The sequence below is a fragment of the Sciurus vulgaris genome (genome assembly GCF_902686455.1).
Source record: "Sciurus vulgaris genome assembly, chromosome: 2".
In the NCBI taxonomy this organism is placed as follows: Eukaryota; Metazoa; Chordata; class Mammalia; order Rodentia; family Sciuridae; genus Sciurus; species Sciurus vulgaris.
In genome coordinates this window covers 192,537,984-192,561,049 of record NC_136462.1, presented here as the reverse complement: position 1 = coordinate 192,561,049, position 23,066 = coordinate 192,537,984, and the positions used below count along the sequence as shown (strand labels likewise).

Here is a 23,066-nt window from a genome sequence, read left to right as displayed (position 1 = left end):
CTACTGTGCTGTTCCTAACAGCCACACGTGTGGCTTAAACCTCAGCCTCTCTCAACTAGGGTTCTTCCAGTGAAAAACCCCTACTCTCTGAAGCATCCATGGTTTGTGGTGAGTTAACTTCCCCTCAGTGCATCTAGAATGGTGTAGGTTATGTTGCCATTCCTGGGAGAATCCAGAAAACAGCAACTTCAAACTCTGAGTGAAAAGCCATCTAGCCAGGTGCACTGGTGCATGCCTGTAACCCCAGAGGCTCGGGAGGCGGAGGCAGAGGTATGGTAAGTTTGAGGCCAGCAGCAGCAACTTATTGAGATCCTGTCTCAAAAATAAAAGGGCTGTAGATAAGGCTCAGGCCCTGGGTTCAATCCCCAGGATCACACAAAAAACAAAATCAAAAACCCCAAAAAGTCTCCCAAACTTCACATCCTAGAGGAGATACAAGAGTTCACTTGTATATACCTTTTCATCATTTATTTTGAGGGTTTTGGTCAGAAGTAACAACAGGAGACTTGTCCAGGCCTCCCGATGGCTTTCAGAGTTCACTGTGATGAAATAGGCCAGGGCTTCGCTGCACACGCTGGAGAGAGAGAGAGGAAAGACGCAGTGTGGTTAGCGTCTGGCATTTGGGAGAGTCCTGTCCCTGGGCAGCCACTCTGGCTGTGCCCTTGGGACAAAGCACTGAGTCCCAGCTTCTTCAGCTGCAAAATAGGGGAGAAGTAACTATACCAAACTTAAGGGGTCGCTGTAAGGGAGGAATAGGTAGATGTCAAGAAGCAGCTCAGCTCAGGCTGGCACCTGGTGAGGGCCGGGTTCAGGCAATGCTTGTAGCACAGTGAGCACAAGAGGAACTGATTATTCCTAGTTCATTACAAAACTGTTTTTCTTTCTTCTTAAGCACAGAGTTTTTATGCTAAAAACTTGACATTTATGTGTCTCCTTTAGGGAAACTTTATGAGCCTATGTAGATAATTCTCTCTTGGGCTTAATTTAAGAAATGAACCAATGGTGTCCTCTTTAATTAATTCTTTTTTCAGCTATGGCTTATTAGTTAGTATTCTCATTGTAAGATAATTGGGAGATGCATAAAGTTATACAGGAGCAAAAAATTATAATGCAGAAAAAAATAATTCCATCATTTTAAGGGATATATGACCATATTTCGGCATGTTTCTATTTTTTTCCTTGGGTGTGGGCTAAGGAGTGAACCCAGGGCCTCATGCATGCGAGACAAGCGCTCTACCATTGAGCTTCTTCCCTAGCCCTGAGAAATTTCACTTTTCCTGGTGGTAAGTATCCCATCATAGGTTACACTATGATTTAGTTATTCACTCCATAGTTAAGTTGTTCAAATTTTTTTTCCTAAATTACACCTGCAGTAAGTATTCTGTGTGGGAATCCTGGCTCATATTTCTCAAAATAAGTAGATTCTATAACAACAGAACTCCTGAATCAAGGAGAATGAACATTTTCTGGCTCCTGTGCATAATCCCACTGTGTTCCAGAAAGATTGAGTTGCTGTGCACTCCCACCAGTGTACATTACTAACCATATGGTTGCCAGTACTGCATGAGATCATTTTTAAATCTTAAAGAGGTAAAGTGAGGCTCAGGGGCAGGGTGTGTCTCAGCAGGAGAGTGTGCTTTGCATGCACAAAGCCTTGGGTTCAAAGAGGCGCAGACATCAGTATTTTGCTGATGGCCAGGAAGTGGGTTGTAAACCTGTACTTTTTTGTCTGGGGCTTTTTCACTGGGGTCCCACTGCTTCCTCATGGGTGCATATCTGCACAACTGACGTAGACATCTCCTGGTATCCATGTGCTTCTCATTTATTATTTTTGGATAAGAGCAAGGATGGGTTGTGGGCTGACACCAACTCTAAAGAGGACTAGTCCCAAGAGGGCATGGACCTGGCCAAGGCTAAAGGGCTCCAACCAGTGTCAGGAATTCATTGCAGCCTGCAGACTCGGGCTAGAGAGCTTCTTATTGCTCATGATTCTGTGCCTGAGGGAGGACTTATGCGTGAAACAGGGGAGGCCCTGACCTCTTTTTAGGACACTAAAATCACAGAAGGAAGAGTGTGGGGATGTCAGCCTGTAGGTATTTTTCTCCTTCTCTATTCATAGTATTTTAAATATTACTGTTCATTTTTATTTTATTTTTTTAGATGGTGACAGACCTTTATTTTATTCATTTATTTATATTTGGTCCTGAGAATTGAACCCAGTGCCTCACACATGCTAGGCAAGCTCTCTACCACTGAGCCACAACCCCAGCCCTCATAGTACTGTTGTGATGCATTTTGTATGTTACAGATACAGATGTAAGGAGAAACCAATCTTCTTACGTTAAAAGACGCTGCTGTATTTCATTCCAGGAATCCCTGCGGTTCTCATCGACGTACATCCGAAACAGGATCCTCAAACAACAGGCCAGGCTGCTGGTTTCTTGTTTGAGAAGATTGGGTTTAGACTTGCCCTTGAAACCTAGAGATCAGACAGTCATAAGCAGTGCACACTACAGGGCAATGCTGAGAAGTCCGGTGAGCACTGGTCAGCTGTTCCCTTTAGGAAATTCTGAAGTAACTCATGGCCTCAATGTAGCTCAGTTGTGATCAGAGGAAGGCAGTCATGACTCTCCAGAAGTCATCCTGTATGAACACTCTGACTTACTTGTTTGCTGGTAAAGACATTGGCTGCTGCTTCTCAAGTGTAACAGCTTGGAAGAACTCTAGCATTTTTCTAAGGTACAAGATTTTTTTCCCGTAAAGCACATTCAAGAACAATTTTTTAAACAAAGTAATAACCATCTACCAGAGAGATATGTACTACCAGTCTTAAAAGCAAAACCTTATTACAGGTCTTTGCCTGTAATACATAAAATGCCTAGGTATTTTATGACACTCCCCAATTATGGATTAAAATAGGCATTTGGGGATAAGACCTAAAGAAATGGTAATATTACAAAAAAAGTGTCACTTTTGTGCAAATAATGAGACTATTCAAAATAATGAGAATCTCACCACCCTGGTGTGGAGGGGCAATGGTTTTAATATACATATTTACTCTGGGATTTATGTATTTATTTTTGGAGGCAGCAATAAGAGGCTTTTTCTAAAGCTTCTGAAAACTATGGATGTTGTTTCTTAAGACATCGCACTCTTCATATCATAATTAATGTTAAATTTCATGACCGCCAAGAGCCATGAAAATTTAAAAATTAAATTTTGCTTTTTCATCAAATACTTCCTGAGAATCTACCATGTGCTAGGCAGTGTTTTGGTACTGGGATGAAATCTACCCAGCATCAAGCATAAAAATATCTAAGAAGTTATTTCAGCTACATTTAAAACACCAGAAGTATCCCAAAGGCTTCAGTGTTTTAATTTGGTGACAGCATGGCCTCACCTGCTCTCCACAAGACAGTGCGCTGCTCATAGTTGGAGTTGAAGGCCTTTGAGAACGAATGGGACTCCTGTAGGCAGTCCAGCAGCTTGAAGAGATGCTGGGAAGACATGTACTTGTACATGCCCTGATCCTCCGTGGCGATGTGGATATCTGCATCCAGTGTGTCTTGCTGGAGAGAGAGGACAGGAGAGCTAAGTGAAGTCACGCGGTGGTTCTGGGCAAAGTGAGGGTGGACAAAGGTAGTCGGGACTGGCCAAAGGTGATCCTCTTGCAAGATGCCCTCCAGTCCTCAATGCCCCAGCCATTTCCACCTGGACCTTGCTCATGGGCAGCAAAGGCATGTCCTGTGCTGCTGAGTGATGGGTCATCGACTGGCCGATTTTTTGGTCTTGTCAGTACTGCCTTTACTGCGTGACCAGCAGTGCGTGTGTCTCTAGGTCCTTCACTACAGGGTCGCACTCTTCTCTTTCTATCATATAGACAGAGTGAAGAATGAGGAGATCAAAATGCAATGAACATGTAAAAGGCTTTGCATTCCAGGCATAGTAACCAAAAGATAGAAACTGGTAAGCAAATCCCATGGACATATGACCTTTGGTCAGGTGACATGTAACCAGTAAGCTCAATGACTCTGTTTTTCAAATGTGAAGGAAAAAAACTTCAAAACAGGTATGAAATGCTCAAGAATTTTATTGAACAAGTTGCCATTTGAAACATAATTAGGGTTTTTATATTTCTTGAGATTTCTAGGAATAAACCCATCTTCCTTATAAGCCAGGAGTCACAAAAATGGACTGTGCCAATACTTCCCAAACTGGTCTGTTAAGTTCAATGTAATCCTTATCAAGACCCCAGATGACTCCATTGCAGACACTGAGAAGCTGATTCTAAAATGCATATGGAAAAGCAAGTGATGCAGCACAGCCAGAGCCATCTTGAAAAAGAGCCACAACACTGGAGAGCTCACACTCCCCAACTTGGAAAACTCACTAGGAAGCACCAACAAGGATCAGGACAACATGGTACTGACAGAGAGGTGCGTCAATGGATCAGAATGGAGAGGCCAGGAGCAAAGCCTATGAGTTATGGTCAAGTGGTCTCCAACCCAGTGCCAAGAAAATTCATTGGAGAAAAAACAGACATTGTGTCGGGCATGCTGGCACATGCCTGTAATCCCAGCGGCTTAGGAAGCTGAGGCAGGAGGATCACGAGTTCAAGTCCAGCCTCAGCAAAAGTTCCTCACTAGGAACTAAGCAACTCAGTGAGACCCTGTCTCTAAATAAAATACAACATAGGGCTGATGTGGCTCAGTTCCCAGTCAAGTGCCCCTGAGTTCAATCCCCAGTAACCAAAAAAAAAAAAAAAAAAAAAAAAAAAGAATGGTGTTAAGGCAACTTAATATCACAAGTGAAAAAGCTGGCTCCCTACTGCCATGATTGGCAAGGATAAGCTAAATGCATCAAAGAGCTAAAAGGGATAAAGTTGTAAAAGTCTTAGAACATAAGCCTAATTTGCGACTTTAATTAGGCGATGCTTTCTTTGAACAGACACCAAAGCACAAGGGACTAAAGAAAAATAGAGAAGGTGAAAAACTTTTGTGCTTCAAAGGACACCATAAGAAACTGAAAAGACAACATATAAAATGAGAGAAAATAGTTGCAAATCACATATCTGACAAGCGATTATTATGTTAGCATATATAAAAACTTAAATCAAAAATAAGGAGATAAGTTATTTTTAAAATGAGCAAAGGATTTGAGTAGGCATTTTCAAAGACACAGAGATGACCAGTAAACACAAAGGATGCTCAACATCATGAGTCATTAGGGAAATGCAAATTAAATCCACAGTGAGACACCATTCCACATCCACTAGGATGGCTATGATGACAGTTTAACAAGGGAAACCTCCAGCACTGAGAGGATGTGGAGAAAGAGCCTTCGCACACTGCTGGTGGGAATGTAAAACGATGCGGCTGCCTGCACAGCAAACGGGCAGAAAGGTAAACCACGTGGCCTGACGCCTGCACTCAGCACGCGCCTAAGAGACACATGTCCATACGAGAACCTGCACGGTGTTCACCTCCCCATCACTCAACAGCCACATGGTAGACACCACCCAGAGCTCCATTAACTGGTGAGCAGATGAGCAAAACGTGGCACGGCCACCTAGAGGAACGTGCCCACCAGACACGAAAGAACGAAGCACTGATACGTGTGCGACGTGAACGAACCCAGCCACACGATGCTAAGTGAAGAAGTCAGACACTGAAGCTCCACAGCGAGTGGCTCTGAAATGTCCAGAACAGGCAAATCCACGGAGAAGAAAGCAGCCGCGTGGCTGCAGGGGCTGGAAGGAGAGGGAATAGGCCAGGACTGCTGGTGACAGAGCGTGTCTTCTTACAGTGACCAAAGTGTTCTCATGTCAGACAGGGCAAAGTCGTAATACCCTAAAAACGCAGAACTGCACACTTACGAAATAAAAACAAAAAGGGCAGAGCTGGGTGTAGAGATGTCTTGGGTGCAGCTGCCCCTCCACCTGTGTGGCAGTGGGGTGGAGCTGGGCGACGCTGCTGCTCTGCCCGGGCTGGGGATTTCTGTTGCCTGCAGGCTCCACCCAGCCCACCTGCCTCACTCACAGGGTCTTTTGCCTCCGAGGAGGTTAAGGTTCAATCCATGGTAAAAGGTTACTGTCCGACTTCTGGACTTTCCTCCTCCTGTCTCAAGAATCCCTTCTATAGAGAAGTTACATATACAAAACAAAACATACTTTCTGAAGGAAAAACTGGGATCTTTACATACACATCTTCCCTCTTGACTGTTTATGGTGAAACTGTATATACCAAAGATACAGAATATTGATAACTGACACTTTCCTGTAAGCACCCAGGTAGTGGGTGGCAACTAGGCAGTGGTATGCTGGTAAGCAGGCTTTGGGAGAAGAGAAAAATAAGTGTGTGCTGATTTCTGTGGCATCAATAAGTTCCATTGTGGCCAATTTCAAGTGACCAATACAACATATTTGAACGCAGACCTGGAAAGAGGTGGAGGGGCATGAAGGTGGGGGGGGCCAGTCCTGCTATTCCAGCATGCCACTGCCTCTGGGCAACCCCCAGGGACAATGCCCCATGGTCTACAGCCTGCGGCCTGCAGTGTTACCTGGGCAGCAACCATGTGCTCCGCGTCCTCCTTTTTGCTGGTGGCAGGGTAGAACACGATGTTGTCAATGGTCTGTATCAGTTCCAGCTGGACCACACACTTGATAAGGAGGCTGGCAAACAGCTTCTGATCTACATTAGATGATAAAGAGTAACCCTAACAATGATCCAACCAAAACCGAGTAGATGTTCACTGAGCTCCTACCACAGGCCTGGCATGATTCTGGATACAGTGGCCTAGTGATGAATAAACTGGACCAAAAACCCAGCTCCCACAGCATCGACCAACAAAAAGATGTAAGGGTGAAAAAGAGCATCACATGAAGAGGTGAGGTGGAGGTGGTAGGAAGTGGCAAGTTGAACAACCAGACCTTTAAATAAGTTTAAACCTCTCCCTAAAAAGTGGAGTCTGAGCGAAGACCTGAAGACATGGAGGAGTCTCCATTCTGAATCTCCCCTGTTCAAATCAGCAGTGCAGTTTCTGCCTACTGACTAGACTCTGACCACCCATCTTTGTGTTCCTGATTGCTGGGGGCTCAGGGTGTTCTATGCCGAGCTCCTACCCAGTGTTGGTTGATTTGCCTACAGTAAAAGCAGAGGTTCCTTCTGACTTATTGTTATAGAATCAGAATATGGGAAAAGTTAAAGGTTTTCATGAAAGAAAACAAGATGGCCAAGCTGTCCTCAAGTTTTTGATGGTGACTGTGAAATTACTTAAACATAACAATTCTCCTTGCAGAATGTATTAACTTCTGAGGGGCTGGGATGTAGCTCAGTGGTACAGCACTTGCCTAGCAAGTACAAGGCCCTGGGTTTGACCCCAGTACTGCAAAATAAAAAAACAAAAACAATAAAAAGTGAGAATTTTTCTTTTTTCGGTGCTGGGTATTGAACTCAGGGCTGCTTTACCTCTGAGTTACATCCCCAGTCCTTTTTTGTCTTGAGACAGGGTCTCACTAAGTTGTTGAGGATCTCATTAAACTGTGAGTTTGGCTTTGAACTTCTGATCTCCTGCCTTAGCCTCCCAAATTGTTGGGATTACAGGCAAGCACCACTGTGCCTGGTTTAAGGGAAAAAAAAGTTTAAACTTTAAGAAAAATATATACAGTGGAGTTACAGCAGATGTTTAAAAAAAAAAAAGAAAGAAAGAAAGAAAGAAAAGAAAAGAATAGGAACAGTGCAAAATTTCACCTGCCCGAGCTTATGCCCAGAAGGGAGCCTGCGATGGGAGGGAGGAGAACAAAACACTGTTCCCCAGGGGCACGCAGGCATCTTGCTGCACTGAGAGGCTGTGCTGGGAAAGGCATGCCCACCTGCCTCACCCACAAAGCAACAGCTTCATCTGGAGCTGAGGATGAGACAGGCCATTCCACCACTGGACCTGGAGGGGGCTGCATGAAGCAGTTCCTAAGTGACAACACTGCCATCCCAACAGGGTGCCTTTTAAATGGTTTTCAAAGGTGACTGCTTTCATTCCTTCAAAAGAGAGCAGTGACCACATACTGCTTTTGTGTCATGTGCAGCTTCAGAAGTTAGCTTCAACATCAACACCCACGGCCTGGCTTGCTGAAGACGGGGCAGACTGCTATCAAGACAGACAACGGGGCATGCAACTTTGAAAAGACCAGAAGGACACGTTAGAAGTTCTGCTTCCTCACGATGCCAAAGCGCGTCTGAGTCCCCACTTTACTACGTGTGGTGAGTCATGTAATATGAGTCCTGGTTCACTCAAATGTAAACGGCTAGTGTAAGGATAAATGAGATCACACACATGAAACACAGCACAGTGCCCGCACACCAGCACACCATAACATCATCAGAACTGTTAACACTACTTTTAAAAATAAGACACAGTAAAATACACTAGAAGCAACATTAAGAAACAAATTGTCTAAAGTAATTTCAAACATATATCCAGAAAAAGGATTTCTAAAATATAAGTGGTTCCTCCAAACCACTAGGGATCAACAACCACTCCATTACAAAATGAGCTAAGATAAACAGAAAAAAGAAGTGTCTCCCCCCGCCACCCCGATGGTTCTGGAGACTGAACCCAGGGGTGCTCTACCACTGAGCTTACAGATGCCCAGGCTGGCCTTGAACTTGCCATCACTCTGCCCCAGCCTCCTCAGTGGCTGAGATTACAGGCGTGAGCCAACATGCCTGGCTAGAAGTGGTTCAAAAACATATAAAAAAACACTCTATTTCAATCATAATTAAAAAACTATAAATCCAAGTGTTCTCAAAGATAATGTAAGTAGGTACAGCCTTAATGAATGGCAATCTAGAAATACCTATCAAAATGGCAAATGCTCTTATCCATTAATGCCACAATTCTTTCTAAGAATTTATTATATAAACTAATGGCATATGTATTATGTTATGCAAAGCATTATTATTTGTAGAAAAAACTATAAATGAAAAAATAATAAAATAATTACAAATGTCCACTATTAAAGGCCTAAAGATATATCTATACCAGGATAATAATAATATGAAAGTAAAAACTCTTGAAGTACTGATTTTAAATGAGCTCTAGGGTATATTAAGCATAAATATAATAATGCATAGTATTCTATAATTCGTATAAACAGGAGAAGAGGAGAATTCAGATGTGTGTACTTGTACACAGGCCAATGTACATGTGTATACACTCTTTGGCATGTGGATGAAATGACTGTAGAAGGCAGATGAGAAACTGGCACCACTGTGGACACAGGTAAGGGCACAACAGGGGAAGAGGGTTATCCTTTTTATACTCTGAATCACATAAATGAAGACAAACCAATGTTAAAAGGGGCTTACTTGCATATGGTCTGCCCTTCCAGCTGTCATCGGTTGGGTTAGAGAGCTGGCTCTGGCCTCTCTCTGAGGCATTTTTATCTATGCTGCTTAAAGACTGGCGGTCCAGATCCACATCCTAAAGGTAAACCAGAGAAAAACAGGATGCTCACTTCTTTTCGGTACCTGGGCAGAGATGGGACTGTTTTGATGCTGTTGGCCCAGCTGAATGTCAGTGGCTTCTTGGGAAGCAAATTATGCTGCATGTTCCCCCAGACTCCTCAAGGCTCCCCAGGAGCAGGGATTCAATTGTGCCCCCCACCCCCAACTAAAGATTCACATTTTCCTGTTCCAATTCAGGACATTTCTCTACTTATTATGATGTTACAACAAGTGTGACAAATTTCCAACAAGCTCAAATTAAAAAATTAGTAGTGCAGTACCTAGGTTTTGGTGTGTGTGCATGTGTGTGTTTTGACAGCAGAAAAGAATTCTCAAAGAATCTAGAAAAATGCTCCCAATGTTGTATGCCTAGTGACCCCCTGCAATTGTGTGTGGTTCTAATAGGTACACACAGTGTGCAGACAGCCAAAGAAAAAACTAGAAATGAAAGTTGTGTTGTTTTGTTTTGTTTTTTGGCAGTGTTGGGTTCTGCATTAGGCAAGTGCTCTACCAGTAAGCAGCAACCCCAGCTCTAACCTGTGCTTTTTATTGAGTTAGGAGACTTATTTTTAAAAATATGTTCCTCTTTTTCATTTTTTGAATATGGAATGCTTTATGAATCTGCGTGTCATCCTTGCGCAGGGGTCATGCTCATCTTCTCTGTGCCATTCCAATCTTAGTATTCGTGCTGCCGAAGTGAGCAGATTTCCCTCTTTCATTAAGACATGAGGAGGAGACACCAACAAAGTCCTACCAAGTGTCTTTCTGAGGCGTCCTCCTCCATTCCTGCAGGTCTCCATGTCAGCAGACTGAAGGGAGCAGAAGAGGGAACATGGTCAGCGTCAATGGCAACGAGGAGCTTCGCGACATCAACTGAATGTGTGAGATCGAGTGTAGCGGCTGCACTAGCACTTACACATGTGGGATGGTGGTTTTGAAAATATCCAACATACAGGTGCATGTTTCATCCCAGACATCAGGACTGAATTTCTCCCCGTTGGAAATCACTAAGTTTTCCAAGCAATTTGTACCTGATCGAGCCAACTGTTCATTATCTACAAAATAAACATCGTCCGTCATTATACTTGAACTGCTATTTGGATGCCAACCAGATGCTTTTTATAGTGAAGTAGAGACTGCAGCTGGAGGGTTTGTAGGATTTTAATTAATGAAGCAAGGCTACAGAGAGCATTAAAAATTTTATAGCTTAATTACCCTATAAAGAGGTAAAATGATTTAAGCTGGGCATGATGGTACATGCCTATAATCCCAGCAAGTTGGGATGCTGAAGATCTAAGCAACTTAGCAAGACCCTGTCTCAAAATAAAAAATAAAAGCGCTAGGAATGTAGCCCAGTGTGAGAGTGTACCTGTGTCCAAGCCCCAATACTGACGAGTAGCAGGGAGGTAAAATGATTTATCATAGTTTTATTGTTGGTGTGATACTGGAGTTTGAACCCAAGGCCTCATGTACGCTAACCAAGTTCTCTACCCTTGAGCTACGTCCCCAGCCCTTTTTGAATTTTATTTTGGGACAGGGTCTTGTAGGTTGTCCAGGCTGGTTTTGAACTTGTAATTCTCCGGCCTGAGCCTCCCAAGTAGCTGGGATTAGAGGCATGCACCTTTATGCCCAGCTTGACTTATCATAGTTTTATTGCTAGGGATAGAAGAAAGTACTATTTTGTTACTTTAATTGGCTCACATATGGAAAATACTAAAAGAAGATGGAACAGTCAGGTGTTGTAGCACATAACTGTAATCCCAGTGACTCAGGATTCTGAGGCAGAAGAATAGCAAGTTTGAGGCTAGCCTCAGCAACTCAGTGAGATCCTGTCTCAAAATAAAAAAGGGCTGGGGATGGAGCTGAAGAAATAGCTCCTTTTGGAGAGTGTTTGCCTAGCATGCTGAAGGACCGCGGTTCGAATCCCCGGCCGCTCAAATGAGAAGAAAAGGGCTGGGGATGTAATTCAATGGAAAAGTGCCCCTGGGTTCAATCCCCAATAATACACCTCCCTGTTACAGGTTGGAACATACTAGAGCAGTGTTTCCAGAAACTCAAGGCACTCACACTACATTGCCAATTTTTGCCATCTAAATAGTCTCCACCAAACTGGGTGTGGTGGCACGTGCCTGTAATCCCAACCACTGGGTGGGGGTGCTGACGCAGGAAGACTGCAAATTCAAGGCCAGCCTCAGCAACTTCAGCAAGGCCCTGTCTAAAACACACACACACACACACACACACACACACACACACACACACACACAGAGTATTCACTGTTTTTTGTCATTTATTTAAAAATTGAGTCACTTTTTGAAAACCTTAACTAAACTTAGCCTCATCCTAAACCAAAATTATCTATGGAATTCAGGTCTTCAGTGCTAAATGACCCCCCCCTTTTTTTTTAATACACACTAAAATAAACACACAATTACTCAGATAAAGAAAAAAAAAGTTCATTGATACAGCTGTTAATCTTGACTCCAAAGTTAAAAAGTTTCTTCAATGTGTATTTCTTCACCAGTCATCAAGCAAATTAGTAAAACAGAAAATCAAAACATAACTATAATATTACACAAGATATTTCATTTTCTTTCAATAACTTAGTCTGTTCCAAAGTACTTCTGCCCAAAATGTGTAGGTGCAACAAATGTGCATTTTTTAAAAAAAGTTATTTTACTACAAAAAATTTCAAACATACAAAAGTAGAAAGACTAGAATAATACGCAAAGGTACTTTTTTTTTGGTACCAGCATTTGAACGCAGGGGCACGTCCCAGATACTTTTATTTTTTATTTTTGAAACATGGTCTTGTTAAGTTGCTTAGGGCCTTGCTAAGTTGTTAAATTTGTGCTGAACTCACAATCCTCCTGCCTTAGCCTCCCAAGTCACTGCAATTATAGGTATGTGCGCTCCCCAACCCCCAGCTAAAGGTACATTTTTAAAAATGCAGTAACTACATCCCATCTTAAGTGCTTTACAAACTGACTGTGAGGGTTTATGTTCTAATTAAATTTATTTATTTTCGTCAATTTATATATTTTCACCAATTAAATTGTACACTGGAGTCCTTAGAATTACACTCATGCTTCTACATACTGAAAAAGGAACCTCTCACAAGAACTATGTATAACGGCACCTAAAGACTTAAAGAATACCTTGTTTAACACACCACTGCAACTGCGCAAATACGTCAGAAAGAAGCACTTCATTCAAAGCTTCATAGAACTGGGTAAATACATCACAAATAGCATAAAGTGCATGATTGCAGGTTGTTGTCATCCACTCAGATTTCTGGAAGAACAATAAAAAAGAATTCTTAAAGCCACTCTCAGCAGTAAGAAAGGTATTCTTGTATCCTATTGGCAAAACTACTCTGGAAAGCATTCTGGCAGTACTTATCAGTAGTCTTAAATGTCCACACCCATTCAGTAACTCTGCTTCCCGGAAGCCATCCTACAGGAATAACTGCACTTGTGTACCATGTGCAAGGCCTGGGTTCAATCCTCAGGACCACCAAAACCAAAAAACAACGACAACGAGAAATAAAGATTTGTGGGTAAAAGCATATGAAGGAAGATGTTTACAGCAATGGCATCCACAGACTGAAAACACGGTATGACCTAATATCTTGCAATGTGGACATTAAATTAAGTAGATCAATACTAAAAGAATATTAAACATCATTCAAAATGATAGTTTTAATGAAATGGAAAAAATGAACAAGAGCTTATGCTAAACACTCACATCTGACACCAAATACTGAAATATTACAAATGATGACATCAAATTACCAGAGAAATATACTGGGATGTTTATGAAGTCACGGCAAAGGGAAGGGTCTCTAAACATAATTCCAAAAGTGGGAGCCAGAAAGGAAAAAGCTGGGAGAATTGGTTACTTAAAAACTAAACTTTTTTCCAAAGTAAAAAGGAAATAAGAATAATAAAGTGAGCAAAATTGGTTGTAATTTATACAAAGATATTATAATTTATACCTTTAGAAACAAACCAGTAAGAAAAGGTGAATAATGGAGTGGATGGACTAAGGATATGAAGGGCAATTCAAAAAAAGAAGAAATAAATGCCCAATGACACCAGGAAAAATATGAAGCTCACTAAGAATTAAGAAAACTGCAGTGTGATGTTCTGGCCTATCCAGTTAACAATGGAACCAATGAGAAGAGCCGGAGAGGGTCTGGAGAAAACAGGACTCAACTTTGCTGACACGAGTGCAATCAGCTAGATTTATTTGAAGGTCAGAGTTCAGAAGAATGTGTCAAAAGGCTCAGCATATCCAAGCCCAAACCTGACAGTCCGCTAATGTCCTAAGGAAAAAGAACTAAAAAACACAAGAACAAGTATCACCTCAAACTATGTTCATTTTAAGGGCTGGGCACGGAGGCTTGCACCTATCCCAGAGACTCTGGAGGTTGAGGTAGGAGGATCCAAAGTTTGAGGCCAGTCTCAGTAACTTAGCAAGACCCTGTCTCAAAATATAAGGGGCTGGGGATGTGGCTCAGAGCCCCTGAGTTAATCCTTGGTATTGCCATAAAAAAAAAAAAAATTCATCTCAGTGCTATCTAAAGAAAAATAGGGCTGGGGTGGTGGATCAGTGATAGAGCACTTGCCTGGCATGTATTACGCACTGGGTTTGATTCTCAGCATCACATAAAAATAAATAAAAGTATTGTGTCCATCTACAACTAAAAAAACATTAAAAAAGAAAGAAGGAAAGAAAGAAAAACCAGAAATAACCTAAAAGTCAATGACTATAGAATATTCATAACTTGGAATATTTCACAGCCACAACATGGTCAGAGGGCTGGGGATGTAGCTCAGTGTGCCAGCCCAGCACATGTGAGACCTTGGGTCCTGGGTTCAATCCCCAGTACTGTCAAAAGGAAAAAAAGTTAGTTTTAGGAAGACTCTCATGTAATAAGAAAGTAGTGTACAAAGGTGTGCTGGGAAATTAGTTTTTGTAAAAAGAGAAAGGTGTCTGTCACACACAAACACATCTGAAGGGGTTAATAATGGATGCCTACAAAAGAGTAGGATTGTGGGTTTTTATTTTTTCTGTTTTTTGATTTTTCTGTAATGAATATGTATTTGTTTTACAATGGGGAAAAACTTTATTTTTATTTTAAAATTAAAGAATATCAGCCTGGCAGTGGTGGTGCATGTCTGTAACCCCAGTGACTCAGGAGAGCCTGAGGCAAGAGGATCACAAGTTCAAGGCCAGCCTCAGCAACTTATTGAGGTCCTAAGCAACTGAGCAAGATCCTATTTCAAAATAAAAAATAAAAAGGGTTGGGGATGTGTCTCCATGATTAAGCCTCCCTAGGTTCAATCCCTGGAACCCCCCCCCCCCCCAAAAAAAAAGGAGATTAGAAAACTCTATACTATGATTTCAACCATATTTCAGACCATGTAGAAGGCAGAGAAAATTTGCCAGACCATTAATTCTAGGGTCTGAATGGCAGAAAAGATGAATTTTTATGTATATACCCAATATTCCATGTTAAGCATACACTGTTTTTATACTGGGGCTAGGGAGAGAAGGTGCTCTTGATAGAACAGCCAGCATCTTCTCCATCTATAAATTCATGACACACCCAGAGGGACCAAATATATTCCACTCTCTAGTGGTGGTTCAGAAGTCTACGAAGGAACGAAACAACTCGGGTGACCCTCTGGGAGCTGCTGAGCTGGCAGGCAACGTCCACACGCCAAGTGGGCAGACTGTGGTTTCCTTCTCTGGTGGGGAGTCTCTTGTGACTAGCTAACACTGGTCCCAGAGGGCCAGGAAGGGGCTTCTGTTTCTGGAACACCTTGAGAAGCCAGAACTTCAAACCTCTGGGCAGAGGACAATGTCAGCCATGAAGGCAACAGCCCCCAGCCCTGCGGGCCCCACGCCGAGCTGCTGTCCCCACCTACCTCCGACTGCTGCTCAGGTAGCTTCATGTTATCGAAAATCCGAAACACGATTCTGAACAGGTCCTGCCACCAGTGCTTTTCAAAGGTGTGGCCGTAGCTCTTCATGATCTCAAACATGACCGTGAGTCCTCTGAGGGAGCAAGCCAGACACAGGGGAGAGAGTGGGAGGGGAAGGAAAAGGCAAAGGAGAGACAGAAGGAACGGGTCAGGAGAACGGGACCAGTGCCCTTCACGTCCACACTGGGGACCTGGTTACCTTGTCCTCACATCCAACTTGCACCTATTAATGATGCAGGAGAGCTCAAATAAGATGGGGAACCAGCCTCGGACCCAGACTCGGTCACCAGGGGCAACATTCATGTCGTCACTTGTATATTCTTGCAACACCTAGGATGAGAGTCACATTTTAGCTGTGAAGCACATGGGAAGAGGAAACTGAAGGAGAACTGTACAAAAACAGAGGCCCCACATCTTCCTCTCCTAGAATTCCCCACTTAGCAGGGAACCATGGTGACCCTGTCTCTGGGATTCGACCAGTCTACTGCTCTGTATTCTTAAACTGATATTAGAATTTCTTTCCTCCTCTTTATTTCTTTATTTTGGTAGTACTGGGAATTGAACACAGGGCCTCTTGAATGCTAGGCAAGTATGCTCTACCACTGAGCTATAGCACTAATATTTTATTTTATTTTGTATTTTGAGACAGGGTCTTGCTCATTTGCTCAGGCTGAACACCTGCCTCAGCCTCCCAAGTGGCTGGGACTATAGGTACTCACTACTGCTCCTGGTGCCACTGTCTTTAAGACAACATCTTGCTTCCCTTCCCTGGTCCATAATTTAATCACCTGTATAATGGGAGCAGTGGCAAAGAAATATGTAGATGAGCATCCGAGTGCCCCAGACTTACTGCTGGGGAATGAATCCGGGGTGCTCTACCACTGAGCCGCATCCCCAGCCCTTTTTATTTTGAGACAGGGCTTAAATGAATCAACACACTGGAAGCACCCAGCAAGGTGTCTGACAGGTACTATGCACTCAGTCACCACTGCCTCTCACTGTAATCACATTTTATTAGGCCCTATAACATAGGGACTGGACACCTCAGTGGGGTTTACGGTTCTGTACAGAATACTCAAGGGTAACTCTGCACAGGCCACCATAGTTCAGGTGTGCTTTTCTACTCAGTCTCAATTTTGGGCCTGTTGCTTAAGCCACACCATTTAGAAAGGTAAGATGTAACAGAAAAGCCCCACACATTTTCAGGAGAAAGTGCTAGGTGATTTTTTGCTGTCACTGGGGATGGAACCCAGAGCCCTGTCATGCTAAGCAGGAAGCAGACACTCAGCACTGATCCCGCCCCAGCCCTAAAGGGGACTGTAAATTCCTCAGGTATGTCACAATGGCACAACGGCATTTCCTAAAAGGGAGGCTTTTTTCCTTTCAAAAGAAAGCTTCGAAGTTCTGACAAAATACTATTATCTTCTATGATCTGTAGAATGCTGCATGAAGCTTTGGCATGAGTAAGATGAATACTCTCACATGCACAGATCACTGAAAGGCATGACCAAGGAACAGCAGCATTTGAAGTGACACCTGACAGCTTACGGCAGACACACACTTCAAAGGACTCTCTGGGAAGCGCTCTGCCAGGAGCAAGGGGTTTACCCGACCTCCACTCCACCCGAGAAGCAAGGAGGAGAGACGCACACGAGGCCTCTCGGAGACGTATCTGCCACAGAAGCGGATGAGCCGGATGGCCTCCATGCTGGTGTCAGGGAAGGCGGCATTGCAGGCGAACTCCGACAAGCACTTCACAGCATCCTGGAAAGAATCGATGGCCGCGGGGAAATGGTGCTGGAAAATGGTCGCTGGGGAAACACAAGCCACAATTGTTTTTTTTTTTTTAAAAAGAAGTCCAAGATTAGAAATGGAAATTTTCTCTCTCTCTCTCTCTCTCTCTCTCTCTCTCTCTCTCTCTCTCTCTCTCACACACACACACACACACACACACACGGACTCACCTTTGTGGACATCTAAGCAAAGCATGTCAGTATTCTGGAAGGCAACTTTTCTCACTAAATCATTCAGGAATAACTTGGGTTAAGCTGCGAGGATGTAAAGGCCCAAAAGTCCACTCAGGCAGCACCCAGAGTGCCGACCATGTGGGAAGGTGACCACAAAACCACAAAGCCTTGCGACTGCCAAGGGGACTTCTGGTAACGTGGCAGAAGGCAGGGCAGGGCCCCCGGGCGGTCCAGAGTGACTGACTCTGCACTCGCTCTCACTCCGGCTGACCGCTGGGTGGGATCCCTGGCCCGCCCCTTTCCAGATGTGTGACCTCGGGCAAGTAGTTCTACTTCCGTTTCCTGTGCCTTGGTTTCCTCTTTAGTACAATGGGGGAGATAACAGCACCGTTGGTCCTGGTTCTTCACAGCTGTGTCCTTTACAGCTGTTGTGAACACTGAGTGAGGGGATACTAACCCCTGTCCCTAGGGAAATGTGGGTCACTACAGGTCTCTGGTCCTATCTTCACCACTCACTGCACAGCTCTGTTGCAGGTGTTCCTCTTTAAAGACACGTTACTGAATAGGTGCTGTTGACACATTAGCTGAACTCACAGCCAAGAGCACTGCAGGCCTGAAGGAGGCTCATTCGACACTGCGTTTTCTCTCCCTCTGTGCTCGGAACACTAGTTGGCACCCAGCACTGTTCTCAGGGGCTCAGCAGACGGCAGCAAGGACCCTGGGTCCTGGCATGAGAGCTGAAATGTGAAGGCAGAGCGCGCCTTGCCCCTCCTCAGCTGGGAACGTGCAGGGGACGGGGACTATGTCCTCTGCTGCTCTGTGTATGAATGTCTTTGGAGATGGCCAAAAAAGCACCACGAGCATTGGTCTGGGGTGACGCATACACTGTGGTGGGGTGATGGACTTCCAAAGGTGGGATCTGCCAGCCAGGAGGACTATGCTTCCTCACAGGGCCATTGCGAAGCCCTTAGAAAGCCGCCCAGCACCTTACTGCACCACAGCAGAAGCAAAGCAGGGAGATCCCTGCAGCAGCAGAGAGCAAGTGGACATTTGGCAGAAGAGAACACTTACTGACGATGTGGCCTGTGGTCTGGAAAGCCAGCTCCACGATGTTCCCATCGTGGTCAGAGGCTGCCTGGTGGAACACAGCGAAGATATTCTTCCAGCCTGAGCGGATGTTGGCCGCCTGGGAATTCACCATCTGGGCAACACAGCGGATTACCATGTCACGGATGGTCGGGGACCTGAGGAAGGAACAGGACGGTCATATCGTCTGTGCTAAAGGCTGAGCCGTGGGAAGGGAACTGGGCACCGCTCCTCCTCAGAGGCAGCGTGTGGAAGAGCCACACCTGGAAGCAGATGGCAACCACCCCCCTTTAGCCTCTGCCCCTCTCCTCTTGCTCCCTTCCTGAACCCAGCACATGTTTAGCACTAGCGCTGCCATTCTGCGATCAAGACAACTCAGATGAAAGGCAGGCCCTGTGGAGGGCTCAACAAAGCCTGCTCTGCAGAGGGGATCCGGGCTTAGGAACCAAAACAACTGCCTGTTTGAGTTCTTGAGTAAACAACGCACAGCCTGTGGCTGAAGTCACTGTTAGTTGGTTTCTCTGGCCCAAAACATTTCAGCTAATACACTTAGAATTCTGCCGCCCAGAGAGAACTATCACTAAATCCTTAGTCTCTATTCTCTAAGAGTTTGGGGTGGGGATATCATAAACACCTAAACTTGGATCGGAGTACACGTAAGTAATTTAAGATGCAATATTTTAAATTATTGCTAAATAATACCTGAACATAGGAAAACGGCCCCTTTCTTCAAACAGTGGGAAGTTAAACCCGGTGTGGTCTGAAGACATGCAGCAGGTGAGCACGTACCCAGCTCTGGGGTAATTCTGCCATCCCACCAACAGCAAGCAGCAACTCTGCACAGGCCTACTCCTCCACAGCACCAGCCTGAAAGTCACTAGAGTGGGCTGGGCGTCAAGTCCACTTTCCAGGCACATCACTCCCGTCTCTGGGATGGACCATGTTAACTGATCATTGGAAAAGCCGTTTAGAGAAGGCCAGAAGAAAGTCAAAGCAGAATCAGGAATGTGCTGAAAACCCGCAAAGTAAACATGCCACCTGCGGTTAACAGAGGACTGACCCCCTACCTCAGTAACTGTGATACATAATAGAAGTGAATTTGTGCTTACCATCAAAAGCGTGGAATGGTGCAATTTTTGGCAAGAATTCTATATTTATTCTATTTTATTTTGGTGTGGTGCTGGGACTGAACCTAGCACTTTGCATAAGCTATGTCCCTGGCCCTTGAACTATACATAAGCTAAAGCACATTTTGCCCACTTGATAAAAGTGACATATGACAAGTTTTTTAAAATGCAGAAAACATACAATAAACTAAGAATTTCCCAACCTGTAACTCTGTGAACATTTTTCACAGTCAATTAATATTCCTGGTTGTGGCTTTAATACTTGGACAGTCAGTTTCAAACAACTATTCTGTGTGACTTGGTATTTTATTATATTTCCAACTAACCCTCTGCAGAGCTATGGCACGTGGAACCGCTCTGTCAAGCGGCACAGGACGCTCAGGTTTCTGATGCACGTTGCCAAAATGCTTTTGAAAATGATGGAGCAGCTGCAGTCTGACTGACAGTGGCTGCAATGAGGGGAGTCTCAGCTCGTTCCGTCGCTCCCCAAATGCTGGGTGGGCAGGTAAGGACGTGGGGACACAGGGTTTCTGGAGTCACCAGGCTTGGGTGCACTGCTCGACCACCAGGTCTCAGTCTCCCCAGAACCGTCAGTGTCCCATGCAGAGAAGTATATTCTGTGCACCTGGCCAAAACTGGGAGTGATACAAGACTCTGGAATGGCTTAGCTTTGGTTCTCCTAAAATAAGTAATAAAGCAAAAATATAGACTCCAAGAGAAAGCCACGTCACCGAGACTTTTCTGCTGTCTGGTATTCATGACTCCAACGGTCCAACCTGGCCTCAAACCTTCCAGCTTGCCAGCTTTCACTGTCTTTGCGGACATGCAGAAGTTTTAGAAGAGGGGCAGACCCAAGGGATCATGCCCAAAAGTCACCCGAGGCAGCTTTCCTCTTCTGCTCTGCAGCCAACTCAGCACATGTGGCGGCTCCTCTTCAGAATGTTGAGTCCACCACCAGCACCCTCGTTCAAACCTGGGTATCGACAGTGGCCTCCTAATTCACTCTACTGCTTCCCACTTCCATGGATGCATGCAGGGTGAGCTCGTAAAACATGCCACACCACTTTCCATCTCTACTTCAAATCTTCCTTCAGCTTCCACCACTCACACAGAGGCTGCCAGTGCTACGTGACCCAGATACCCAGCTGCCCTGGGAGGGGTTTCATCTTCTGCAACTTCTTGCCTTGTTCACCATGCTCTGCCACACTGGCCAGCTGGCCTGCTGCAGGGCAACTGCCCTAGCTCACCATCCTGAGCCAACACTCTTGCCAAGACAGCACAGGGCCACTCTGGGTTTGCTCCTCTCTTCCTGCGGGCCTCACCTAAAGGGCCACCCTGCCAAACACAGCAGAGCTGACTGCCCGGCCAGGAGGGCTGCACCCCTATTTCCTCGCTTCCGTCTAATGTGGGGCACAGCACTCATCTCCGCTGGCTTGCTAGTCCACTGGACTGTAAACAGGGATTTGGTTTTTTATTTTATTATGGAAAATGTCAAACACATGAGAAAGTAGACAGGACAGTGTGACGAATGCCTGTGTGTCCATCACACAGCTGCAACTATCACTGATTCAAAGCCCAACGAAAGCTGAGAATGGTCACTGTTTGCTTTACGCTGTGTTCTCTGCACTCACTGGTATCTAGCAGAGAGTAGGCCCCAACAACACTCACCAAGTAAATGCCTGCTTTGGAGGGACTGGTAACCTGGCCTCTCTTATCACCTGCCTGGGGCAAAAACACTGGGTCACACAATTCCTGTAGCTGTTTGAATATGCTTCAGAAGTGGCTGTCTCTAAACTCCCTCGGCACTGGCCCCGTAAGGGCACATGACATATTTCTACCGGCTGCACAAATGTCACCTGTCCTGGAAGCAGATACACACAGACCTTAGTGACAAGTGGTACAAACCACAATCTGGTCAGTCAAGAAGGGAGAGAAATGTACCATGTGGGAGGGAGTTTTAGACACCAGTGGGGAATCTGGCCACGGGTTTTCCTCAGCAGTAAACATTACCTGTTCTTCTTCATTATATGCTCGAAGGGCCTCAGAAAATCTTTCTGGAAACGGAAGTTGGCTAATTCACCCTTCTCCAGAAACTTCATGGAAAGTTGCCGTAGTGAGTCAACAGCAAAGATGGCCACATCTTCGTTGGGGTTACAGCCAACCTGAGCAGGAACAGAAAGTGCAGTGGAACAGGGACAGGTCACAACTGTGGATGTGGCTCCAAACATATGATGGACAACCTACCTGCAAAACAAGCATTCTGGGAAAACAGGCCCACAGAGAAAGAAAATGCAATTTCTTGGCCATGATCTATCGTATTTTATTTAAGTATAATCTTGAAAGAAAGACCAGCATTATACTTTAAATTAAAAGTGCTTTGAATTAGGTGTGCTATTTTAATTCTTCAAATTGTAAAATGCACATAACACAAAATTTACTATCATGACCCCTCAACACAGTGCCAGAGACTGAACCCAATGCCTTGCTAAGCCACATCCCCCTAGGCCTTTATCTTAACCATTTTTAAAGGTTCAGTTCAGTAATACACACTTGCACTATTGTACAACCAATTTCTAGATTTCATCTTGCAAAATGGAACTCTGTATCCAGCTAACAACTCCCTAGGTACTATTTAATTTTACTCAAAAATATATGAGCAGTCAAAAGACTTTACAGTCTATAGAAAGCTCCCTGTCCCATAATCTAGTACTCGGGGGTTGAACCAGGGATGCTCTGTCATTGGACTACATCCCTCTCCCTTTTTATTTGGATAGTCTCACTAAGTTGCTGAGACTGGCCTTGAACTTATGATCTTCTTCCTTCAGTCTCCCAAGTAACCGGGATTATAAGCATGCACCACATACCTGGCTTAGAAAGACTTTTAATACTTTCCTAGTATATGCCACTTATGGCAAAAGATTTCAAGTAACACTATCAGCTCTGGAAAATTCTACAGAAACACTGAAGCGTCTCAATTTCCATGAGAATCATATTTATGGTCCACCTACTTTTAGGGACTGGAGTTTTAGGCATACAGTTGGTGCTTTTCAGACTTTCCCCTTGAGAAGAATCCCCAAAAGCAGAGCAAGGCAGTGTTTCCCACCAGTTCTACTGTCAAGGGACCCGGGGGCACCCTGCAGACCTGCATGGGAAATTATACTAACATGTGGTCTGGTCTGAAAAGGGTTGTTTTTGGTTTTTGTGGTGCCTGATCAATTCCAGGGCTCATGCATGCCAGGCAACTAATGGGCGATATTCCCAGTCCATGAAAATGTTTTATTTTTAACCAAAGTAATGTAGCAATATATGTGTATTTTTTTTTCAGTACTGAGAATAGAACTCGAGGTGCTCTACCACTGAGCTACATCCCCAGCCTTGTTTTTTATTTTTTTG

General features: G+C 44.4%; 1 protein-coding gene across 2 annotated transcripts in view; it reads right to left on the bottom strand.

Annotated features, from left to right (window-relative positions):
- The window catches only part of ARFGEF2 (ARF guanine nucleotide exchange factor 2), an 84,986-nt gene that overhangs the window by 4,885 nt on the left and 57,035 nt on the right, over positions 1-23,066 (bottom strand). For both annotated transcript variants that reach the window (XM_079128829.1, XM_079128828.1), the window contains exons 26-38: positions 21,684-21,835; positions 18,532-18,704; positions 17,144-17,304; positions 15,693-15,823; positions 15,437-15,566; positions 12,659-12,794; positions 10,417-10,555; positions 10,255-10,309; positions 9,363-9,477; positions 6,559-6,689; positions 3,401-3,569; positions 2,341-2,479; positions 457-574 (exon numbers count right to left, since the gene is read on the bottom strand). In XM_079128829.1, coding sequence (XP_078984955.1) covers positions 457-574; positions 2,341-2,479; positions 3,401-3,569; positions 6,559-6,689; positions 9,363-9,477; positions 10,255-10,309; positions 10,417-10,555; positions 12,659-12,794; positions 15,437-15,566; positions 15,693-15,823; positions 17,144-17,304; positions 18,532-18,704; positions 21,684-21,835 — 1,749 coding nt within the window. The remainder of the gene's footprint in view (positions 1-456; positions 575-2,340; positions 2,480-3,400; positions 3,570-6,558; positions 6,690-9,362; positions 9,478-10,254; positions 10,310-10,416; positions 10,556-12,658; positions 12,795-15,436; positions 15,567-15,692; positions 15,824-17,143; positions 17,305-18,531; positions 18,705-21,683; positions 21,836-23,066) is intronic.